The following is a 10,997-nucleotide window of genomic DNA, read 5'->3' on the forward strand; positions in this document are numbered from 1 at the left end:
TGGTGGTGGTGGTGGTGATGGTGGTGGGTGGTGGTGATGGTGGTGGGTAGTGATGGTGGTGCGTGATGGTGGTGGTGGTGATGGTGGTATTGGTGGTGGTGATGGTGGTATTGGTGATGGTGGTGGGTGGTGATGGTGGTAACAATGGTGATGGTGGCATTGGTGGTGGTGGTGCTAATAATAGTGATGGTAGTGGTGGTGATTTGCCTGTATCATCTCATGTAATGCTCCCAACAACCAATGTGGCTCAAATGATCATCATTCCTATCCTACTGCTTAGGAAACTAAGCACAGAATCATAATATGTCCTATCCACAATCACCGCTAATGGGTGGCAGAGCCAGAACTGAAACCCAAGTTTGTTGGACTCCAGATTCCATACTCTTAGAAAATGATTGAGGACTAAGAAGGAGAAAGGAGAACGAGAATGGAGCCTGCTCTAGCCGCCTTATTTAATATGATGACCAGTTCCTCCATTCCAGAGGGCACTACCAACCCCGCTTAGCCTGCTGCACGTCTTCTTTAATCCTCGGCACTTATTCTCACACACTGCATAAGGTACGTGCTCATTAGGACAATAATTCATTGTCTGCGCCCCAGCCCCCCACAATAGAAAGTAAACTTTATGGGGATACACACCTCAGCATGCATTTCTAGAGATCAGAAGAGCACCTGGCATAGAATAACCATGCAACCAATTTCATTGAATGAGTGAATAATGGTTTTTTGGTTTCAGGCCATAGTTACCATGATAAGGAAAGGTTAAGCTATCCTGGCTCTGGGATCCTTTGATCTTGAAAAATGAATGGATGAGTATTCTTTGGTTTCAGACTAAGGCTGATCTAACAAGCTATGAGAAGAGAAAAATGAGTTAAGATTTCCTATCTTCCGGGCTCCTTGGGCACTGGAAAATAAAGATATCCCTAAAGCCCAAGGAGAAAACTAAGATTAGCATTAACGTCTCTAAAATAAAGCTACTTCCATCCTCTGAAAGACAGAGAGAGAGACAGAGAGAGCGACAGAGAGAGATAGAGAGGGACAGAGAGAGAGAGAGACAGAGAGGGACAGAGAGAGAGAGATGACATATTCTTGGCCAGGCACAAAGCAGTCTTGCTGCCATATCCTTGGTCTCCATGTGAGTTCCTCAATACAACTTGTCTTCTGTCATTTAACAAACATGCATCCAGTCCGCACTTTGGGCCAGAATTTTAAAAACCTGATTTCATCACTGTAGGAAACGCCAGCTCTGGGTTGAGCTGGGCTTTTAAGATGAATACAATATCACCCTCAAGAAGTAAGAGTATGATGGGAAAGATACAAGTTTATTCCTCAGTCTGGGATAACATTTGTAGTTAGACTAAAGGGAAGCCATCCAACTCCCAAGATGGTTAGAAGCTTCAAGGAACCAATTACTATTTTTGAGGGAAGAAAGGATTTTAAACATGAAAGATACTTTGAGGATGGCTCACTGGTTCCCCCTGGTGGACATTAATAGCAAGCACATCACACAGCTTTTCAGAGGTAGGGAGGCGCTCGGCGGTGTAGATCTTGCAGTCACTGAAGTATCTGGTGTTCCGGTAGCCAAGGGCAAGCGGTCAGCTCAGTTTGCAAAGCCCAGGAAAGTCCTCATAGAGAAGGAGGCTTTGCATTGGGCCTGGGGGAGAGCAGGGATTCACCAGAAGGACAAAGGGAAAGAAAATTCTAGGCAGAGGGATGGATGTGAGTACCAAGATGTGAAATCCAAGCCTCATCTAGAAAACTCTAAGTAATTCATAGATTTATCCGATATTTAGGGCTTGAAGGGAAAATGTGAATGGTAGGACTTCAAGTGGAGCCAAACCCTGAGATGTTTTGCAATCCATGAGGAAGACTGTGTTCTTTAAGCCACTGGTAAGTTTTCACAGATTGCTTGAGCTCAGAAGTTCGAGACCAGCTGGAGCAACATGACAAAACTCTGTATCTACAAAAAGTACAAAAAAAGACTGCCAGGCATGGTGGCACACGCCTGTAGTCCTAGCTACCCAGGAGGCTGAGTGGGGGGATTGCTTGACCCCAGGAGGTAGAGGCTGCAGTGAGCCAAGATTGTGCCACCACACTACAGCCTGGGCAACAAAGCAAGATCCCATCTCAAACAAAAAAATACGTATATATTGACCTGCTACTATGTGCTAGATATTGATCTTCATCCTGGGAATCAAACAGTGAGCAGAAACAAGTATGATCCCTGCCCTTTTGCAGCTTATAGTCTAGTGGAAAAGAGAGGTATTCATTTAAAAACAAATCACTCCCCAAAAAAGGTAAGCATTAAAAAAAAATTTTTGAGATGGAGTCTCGCTCTGTGGTCCAGGCTGGAGTGCAGTGGCATGATCTAGGCTATGATGTGCATTATTTCTATCTTTTCAACTTATAAGACATATCTGAGGTCTATTATTCCTTAAATTTGCAATGCTATATAACGTTGTGCTTCACTGCTTTATTTTTTTGTTTTGTTTTGGGGTTTTTCTTTTGTTTTGTTTTGTTTGAGACGGAGTCTCGCTCTGTCGCCCAGGCTGGAGTGCAGTGGTGCGATCTCAGCTCACTGGAAGCTCCGCCTCCCAGGTTCACGCCAATCTCCTGCCTCAGCCTCCCGTGTAACTGGGACTACAGGCACCCGCCACCACGCCCGGCTAATTTTTTGTATTTTTTTTTTAGTACAGACGGGGTTTCATAGTGTTAGCCAGGATGGTCTCGATCTCCCGACCTCATGATCCACCCACCTCAGCCTCCCAAAGTGCTGGGATTACAGGCATGAGCCACCACGCCCGGCATAAATGTTTTAAGTGGCACCATTACCTGCAGGAACAGCAAAGGTGAAGTACAGTGTTAAGGATCAGAAATGGGTACACAATTCTTTACTAAGAAGTCTGAGTTGAGCTGACTCCGGTGCTGAGTGCTGTAGGAACATGTGTAAACAGGGAGCACTTGGCCACTGCTTTCAATGTGCCGGTGGCCCTAAGGCTGGCATCTGAGGCAGGACATAGAAGACTGAATGTTAGCAGCCTGGGAAGAGTCCAGTGTAGGTTCAAACTGTAGTGAGGTGTGTAATGAAAGTGCTGCTTGACCAAGCATGGGGACGCATGCCTGTAATCCCAGCACTTTAGGAGGCCGAGGCAGGAGGACTGCTTGAACCCAGGATTTTGAGACTAGCCTAGGCAACGACAAAGCGAAACCCAGTCTCTACAAAAATCAGAGAGGTGTGGTGGCGTGCACCTGTAGTCCCAGCTACTGGGGAGGCTGAGGTGGGACAATTGCTTGAGCCCAGAAGGTCGAGGCTGCAGTGAGCTGTGATCACACCACTGTACTCCAACCTGGGTGACAAAGTAAGACCCTGTCTCAAAAACAAAAATTAGTGGCAGGCCAGGCACGGTGGCTCATACCTGTAATCCCAGTACTTTGGGAGGTCGAGCCAGATGAATCACCTGAGGTCCGTAGTTTGAGACCAGCCTGGCCAATATAGTAAAACCCCACTTCTACTAAAAACACAAAAATTAGCTGGGCATGGTGGCGCATGCCTGTAGTCCCAACTACTCAGGAGGCTGAGGCAGGGGAATCACCTGAACCCAGGAAGCAGAGGTTACGGTGAGCCAAGATCACGCCACTGCACTCCAGCCTGGGTAACGGAGTGAGACTCCATCTCAAAAAAAAAAGAAAAGAAAGTGGACATTACCCACATCTGCTAAATGATACAGCATAGAACAGGAATGGACTTACAACATCGTCTTTCATCATGCATAGGAAGGAGGAGTATTCTTTCATGAAACATGCTATAATTGTGTATATGTATGTGTAGCTACATGGTGTGCATGTATGTATACCTATGTGTGTGGAGGGGGTCACAATATAAATTGTACTTGTACTGTCCATCTGGATCACACTAATTTTGAAAAAGATCAGAGGACAGGGCCAGGTGTGATGGCTCAGGCCTGTAATCCTAGCACTCTGGGAGGCCAAAGCAGGTGGATTGCCTGAGCTCAGGAGTTCAAGACCAGCCTGGGCAATACGGTGAAACCCCATCTCTACTAAAATACAAAAAAACTAGCCGGGCGTGGTGGCATGCACCTGTAGTCCCAGCTACTCGGGAAGCTGAGGCAGGAGAATTGCTTGAACCCAGGAGGCGGAGGTTGCAATAAGCCAAGATCTCGCCACTGCAGTGCAGCCTGGGCGACAGAGCGAGACTCTGTCTCCAAAAAAAAAAAAAAAATCAGAGTACAAGACCTTTCATGGTCTCGCGCAGCCCAGAATGTTACCAAAAAATGACTATTCTGCCCACATAAGGCTGACATAAATGCCTCTCTCACAGAAACTGGAACCTCACTCTACTTCTAAGGATGCTGCCAAACTCAGTAGTGCGTCTCTGATCAGACAATGTGAATTCTGAAAAGTAATTAAAAACCTAACCTCAAACACTCACTGTCAGGTATTGTGGGGGCATAAAAGGGTACAAACTTTCTGGAAAGCAATATGACAATGTTCACCACAATTCTTAAAATATGTGTTTTGTTTTGTTTTTGTTTTTGTTTTTTGTTTCTGAGACAGTCTCGCTGTCACCCAGGCTAGAGTGCAGCGTCATGATCTTGGCTCACTGCAACCTCCACCTTCCAGGTTCAACAGATTCTCCTGCCTCAGCCTCCCAAGTAGCTGGGATTACAGGTGTGTGCCACAACGTCCAGCTAAAGTTTTGTGTTTTTAGTAGAGATGGGGTTTCACTATATTGGTCAGGCTGGTCTGAAACTCCTGACCTCAGATGATCCACCAGCATCGGCCTCCTAAAGTGCTGGGATTACAGGTGTGAGCCACCCCGTCTGGCCAAAATATGCCAATGTTTTCCTGCAAGACTCCTCTCCTATGAATTCCCTCTAAAAGAATAGCCACAGGGGTCCCCAAAGACAACACTCAGGGGTATTCAGGCAGCATTGCTTATGATGGGAAAAGTATGGCTATAACTCAAATTTCCAAAAATAGGAGATTGGTTGAATAAATTGTGTTAGTATTCAGGCGTTAAAAATAAGAAGTGAATGCATTTATTGACAAAGGAAGATGTTTATGATATAACATTGTAATTTGGTGCAATTTATTTTTGAGACAGGATCTCACTCTGTGACCCAGGCTGGCTTTCAGTGGTACCATCTCAGCTCACTGCAGCCTTGACAGCTCCAGGACCGAAGCAATCCTTCCACTTCAGCCTCCCAAGTAGCTAGGACTACAGGTGCATGCCACAACACCCAGCTTTTTTTTTTTTTTTTTTTTTTTTGGTAGAGGTAGAGTCTTCTTATGTTGCCCAGGCTGGTCTCAAACTCCTGGGTTCAAGCAATTCTCCCACCTTGGCCTCCCAAAGTGCTGGGATTACAGGTGTGAGCCACCATGCCTGGCCTGCAATTTTTTTTTAAAGAGAGAAAACTGTCATCTGCTTCTCACTGTGAGTAAAGAGAGAAAGTCACCTTTGGAGTAGATTTTGTATGTACTGAGTGACTGAGAGGCCCCTCCCTGTCAGCCACACTCATGTTCAGTGAGTCAACACCATTGTGCTAGAGGTAAAGAGTAACATCACCTTTATAGCTCGTCAGCCAGGAGTGATTGTGCCTCCCTGGGGACATTTGGAAATATCTGGGGATATTTCCGTGTGTCATGACTTTGAGTTGGGGGATGTTACTGGTATCTCACGGGCAGAGGTCAAGGATGCTTCTAACCAAACATCCTTCAAGGCATAAGACAGCCCCCAGGGCATGGTCCGCCCCCCACTTTATTTTTGAGACAGGATCTTGCTCTGTCACCCAGGCCGGAGTGCAGCAGTGTGATCATGGCTCGCTGCAGCCTCAATCAATGTCCTGGGCTCAAGTGATCCACCAGCCTCAGCCTCCCGAGTAGCTGGGACTACAGGTGTGTGCCACCACACACGGCACTTTTTTTTTGTATTTTTTTTAGAGACGGGGTTTCACCATTTGCCCAGCCTGGTCTGGAATTCCTGAGCTCAAGAGATCCTCCTGCCTTGGCCTCCCAAAGTGCTGGGATTACAGGCGTGAGCCAGTGTGCCCGGCTGCATGGTCCCTTTTGATGCTGACTGTACCTGAATCAAGATCTGCCAGCAAGAAAAAAATACAAAAGGGCACGCATGGAGGACTAGGCCAATGACCTGTTTCAAGTATGTTGTATTTCGTTCACTGCTGCCTCCTCAGCCCTGCTGGCACCCCATCGCCACTCAGATTAGAAGACTTCTCCAGGTCTAGAACAATATTCGACAAATGCTTGTTGAAAAAAGCAGGTTGAATCAAGCAAGGGCATCGGTGAGCCTCCACCTGACTCTGCCAGACTGATGCTCAATAGTGACACCTCGTGGTGGGAACCGAAACAACAGTGCTGATGGTCACTAACACTTCTCCGTGGCTGGCGTTTGCAGAGTGAGCGCATCCCTTGGGACAGAAAGGCCCCAGAATTTGCAGATAAATCATGAGGCTAGAGAGAAGCAGGAAGCCTCAGGAAGATGATATTTGATGTTCTGCTAATAAAGACAAACGGGTATCTGAGCAATTAATGGAAAACATCCAGGAGGGATGATAATATATTGGCCCCCAAACTGATACAACAAGTCACAGAGGTTATTTTATTAGGTGAAAAAAAAAATTTAAGCAATATGTGTGGATAACTCTAATTCTATTTTTTAAAGTATACATATATCCATTTGTCAGGAAAAATTATACCAAAATGATAACAGCAGTTACCTAGAGGGTGGGGCTCATGGTGATTTTTTTAAAACTCTATTTTCTCGTTTATGTTACAATGAATGCAAATCATTTCTGTAAAAAAAAAAAAAAGCTAGACATTGACCCAAAATGCAAAGGCACTTCAACATGTCTAAAGTAAAAAGACCCTGGTCTCCTATGCACACTCAACATTTTCATGTCCGGACCCTAATTATCCAGCACCAGATACCCTAAACCTCAGCAGGTCGTCCTGGGGCAAGAGTTCAAACCCAAGAGCTGCCCTTGTCGGCGTCTTCCGGCCTCTAAATCCCAGGTCCATGCTGCCTCTTCCTGCGTGCCACATTTGCCCCCCAGGGTTGACTCTGTCTCGTCCTGGCCTGCAATGGCAGGCACAGGATGCCGAGGGACCGTGGCAGCTGTTCTGGGGACAAGTCTCCACATCCCCAACCCCAGGGCCTGCTCACCTGACATGTGGACATTCCTGAGGCAGGAGAGGGAGGCATTGAGGCGGGCACACTCCTCCCGGTTGGCTCCGTATTTCTTCACAGTCTCGCACACCTGTTCATCTGTCATCTCCAAGAGGTCCTCCAGGCTCAGCTGGCCCGGGGAGATTTCCTAGGGGAGGGGAGAGAGGATTGTCAACGGTGGGGCAGGAACAGCATCTCTGCCTCCACCCCGCCCTCTAGTGGTGCCTAGAGGAGAACACTCCGCCTTGCAAACGCTTTGCACAACAGTGGGGTCTCGGAATCTCCGGTTTGCCACTCATTAGCTAGATAACCTCTGACCAGTCGCTCAGCCTCTCTGGGCCTCACTTTACTCATCTATAAAGTGGGAATCCTAAGTGTTCACACTTGGCAAGGTAGCGCAGGTGCTTAGTGCTATTATAATTACTACCCTGTCTGGCGTCAACACTGTGCCTGTCTCTCGAATGTTTATAAGGCAGGGCCCCGTTTTTTCACGTTTGCATGGCTCCCAGTGCCTCCTGCTCTGCAGGGACTCATCTGAAATCCCAGCACAAACTCAGAGCAAGCACAGGAAAAGGCAGGTGCGCTGATGGCTGGGCCCCACTCTGCTTCCTTTCTTCTCTGGCTGCAGGGTCTAGGCCTCACACTGGTCTTCAGAAAACCTAATGGGAAGGGATTGAAAGTCCGTGCTCCATGCTGGAAATGAAACTAGGTTTGTTTTTGAGCCCCATGGGGCATGGCTTTGCATCCTAAGGCAAAGCAGAAACGCTGGAGCCTAGCATGGAGTTGGGGAAAGGGACCTAGAAAAGATAGGATTCTCAGCTTAACGTGTTGGGCAAGTGAACTTTCACCTATATTTATGCATATGTATCTGTATGTATATATGAGTCTTCTTTTATAGCACTTACTACTCAACATCTTAACATATATTATTACTTAAGTAAAGGTTTTTTGCTTTGTTTTTTGTTTTTGAGACAGAGTCTCACTCTTGTCTGCCAGGCTGGAGTGCAGTGGCGCGATCTCAGCTCACTGCAACCTCCGCCTCCTAGGTTCAAGCGATTCTCCTGCCTCAGCCTCCTAAGTAGCTGGGATTACAGCCACCAACCACCACACCTGGCTAATTTTTGTATTTTTAGTAGAGATGGGGTTTCACCATGTTGGCCAGGCTGGTCTCAAACTCCTGACCTCAGGTGATGTGCCCACCTCAGCCTCCCAAAGTAAATAAGGGTGAAATAGCATACGGATGGTGATTCTAGGACAGTATTGCAGAATACATCTACCCTCTTGTGGTCATGTTTGTGTATTACATGTTTGTGTATTACAACAAGATACAGCTCCCACATTAAACTGATAGCCAGAAAGAAGAAAACTGTCTCAGCACAAAAAATTATCTTCAAAAATATGAGCTATGGCACAAAAGTTGAAGCCCAGTCAGTGCCTTTTCAACTCACCAGGGCAGGCAGGCGGCAGAGAGAGAACAATAGTGGAGTCACTTAGAGACTTTCTCAAATAGGGACACATTACAGATGAGCCCCTTTAAGAAAGGTGATGATCAAGGACCTGTTTGTTTCTGGTTGTTGTTTTTCTTAAACAGAGACAGGAGCTCACTCTGTCACCCAGGCTGGGGTGCAGTGGCGCCATCGTATCTCACTGCAGCCTCAAACTCCCGGGTTCAAACGACCCCCCACCTCAGTCTCCTGAGTAGCTGGGACTACAGGCATGCACCACCATGCCTGGCTAATTTTTAAATTTTTTGTAGAGACAGGATCTCACTATGTTGCCCAGAGTGGTTTCAAATTCCCGGCCTCAAGCGATCCTCCCACCTCAGTTTCCAAAAGTGTTGAGATTACGGACATGAGCCACTGCACCCGGTCCAGGATCTGAAGGTACAGAATGACTCACATTTGAAGGGGGTGATTCATAACATAAAAGGGTTCTCCTCTTTGATTCAGGATTCACTTGTGCATTTTAACCTTATGATTTACATATATATAATTTCAATTTACTCTCAAGTTTAAGATCACAAAAAATCATAAAAGTAACATTTTTATAACATCAAAAATGGAGAAACTCTTAACAATCTGGGCCAAAAGGGCACACACACCTCTGTTTGATAAAATAATAGTAGTAACAATAGCTGAAATGGATGGAACACTGTTTTAAGGTTTTTGATAGATTTCCTTTATTATCACAAAGACTGCTGAAAGTAGGCACTTTTATCACCCACTTAGAGACTAGGACAGTAAAATTCAGAGAGGTTAGACCACTTGTCTAAGGTCACACAGCAAGTAATTGGTGGAGCCAGGATTCGAACCCAGTGGTTTTACTTTGGAGCTTTCTCCATACTTCAGTCACTTCACAGAAAGGGGACCTCTGGTGGACACATAGCTGAACTGCAGACAAGGAGCAAAAACCCCTCGTCTTCTCCCCCCCACTCCCTGGGTGGTGACCTTGGACTCAAGATGCTCACTGACTAAGGCAACAGCCAAAACTCAGGTACCTGCAGGCCAGGTAAATGTAAATGAGCAAGTTGCTGCCAGACAGGAGCTCAGTTCCATGGTCAACATTTCTGATTTTGTGAGTGAAGCCAGAGATCTGGGATTTTTAGGCAGACTCTTTTGGTTTTTAAGTATTGGCTCAAAATAAATGTCCTGGCATCATATTAGTCAAAAAACAACAAAAAAATGTCTGCATATCTGATCCAGCTTGAGGGCCACCAGTTTTCAGCCCCTGGTCTAGAATCGTTTCTGCCTCATTTGCCCCCACAAGTAGCACTTGATAGATAAATGATCCTGAAGCCTCCCAAAAAAATTCCCTGAGCCATGCAAATACAACACCATCTGTCCTTATATAGGACCATGCATTCTAAGGATATTTGCAAGAAACTCATCTGGGTTCTCTGGCCATGCTGAGAATGAAATAAGGAAATATGGAATTGTGCATGGTCTGATGTGCGTATGCAAGATGGGGTGGGGTGGGGGCCTGGAGGAATGGAGCAGGGTGATGCTGCATCTAACTCGGGATTCTTAGATCTGGTGGGGCTGGGTGAGATTCTTGTCCCTACAGACAAGGTCTAAAAAAGACAGGAAGTCTCTTCAAGCAGGAGGCAGGGAGCACCTTGAGAGAGGACTCTTGGTTTCACTGGCAGGGGGGCAAGCTCCTCTTCTGGCCAGCTCAGGGAGGCCCAGGCAACAGGAAAACAAGGCTAAGGCACAGTCCTTCCAACCTAAAGCTTTGCTGTCCATCTGAGCTGGACATCCTGCCAGCCCCATCCACTTACCAGCTAAACTAGTCACTTAGCTCTGAGCCTCAGTCTCCTGCTCTGTACAAGGGGGATAACAGTCACACCTACTGAAAAGGTCATTGCGAGGAGGCTGAACAGTCTCAGCAGTTGAGATTCTAAGTGCAAAGCCCTTAGCACAATGCCTAGCATGAAAGATGCAGTGACGTCCGCTGGTTTTATTAGGTTTGGCTTGGCCCTGCCACTGCAAATGGATCAGTCTCTGGGATCCCGGGGGTAAGAAAATCTCACTGTCCTCAAGATGTTAAGAACATGGTCCAATCTTTGAGGTGGACATGTCAGATGCTCACAACAGTAATAGCCTGGCATCTACTGAACGCTATTTGGTGCCAGAACATGAGCTAAACTGTTTTTTTTGTTTTTTTTTTTTTGAGGCAGAATCTTGTGCTGTCACCCAGGCTGGAATGCACTGGTGCAATCTCAGCTCACTGCAGTGTCCGCCTCCTGGGTTCAAGCAATTCTCCTGCCTCAGCCTCCCGAGTAGCTGGGACTACA

The 10,997-nt window shown here is 46.6% G+C and overlaps 1 protein-coding gene across 1 annotated transcript in view; it reads right to left on the reverse strand.

The window, feature by feature from the left end:
- KSR2 (kinase suppressor of ras 2) overlaps positions 1-10,997 on the reverse strand; it is a 509,446-nt gene that overhangs the window by 380,012 nt on the left and 118,437 nt on the right. Inside the window, exon 2 of the mRNA XM_011928738.1 lies at positions 7,202-7,352. Coding sequence (XP_011784128.1) covers positions 7,202-7,352 — 151 coding nt within the window. The remainder of the gene's footprint in view (positions 1-7,201; positions 7,353-10,997) is intronic.

Source organism: Colobus angolensis, unplaced genomic scaffold (assembly GCF_000951035.1).
Source record: "Colobus angolensis palliatus isolate OR3802 unplaced genomic scaffold, Cang.pa_1.0 Scaffold79, whole genome shotgun sequence".
Classification (NCBI taxonomy): Eukaryota; Metazoa; Chordata; class Mammalia; order Primates; family Cercopithecidae; genus Colobus; species Colobus angolensis.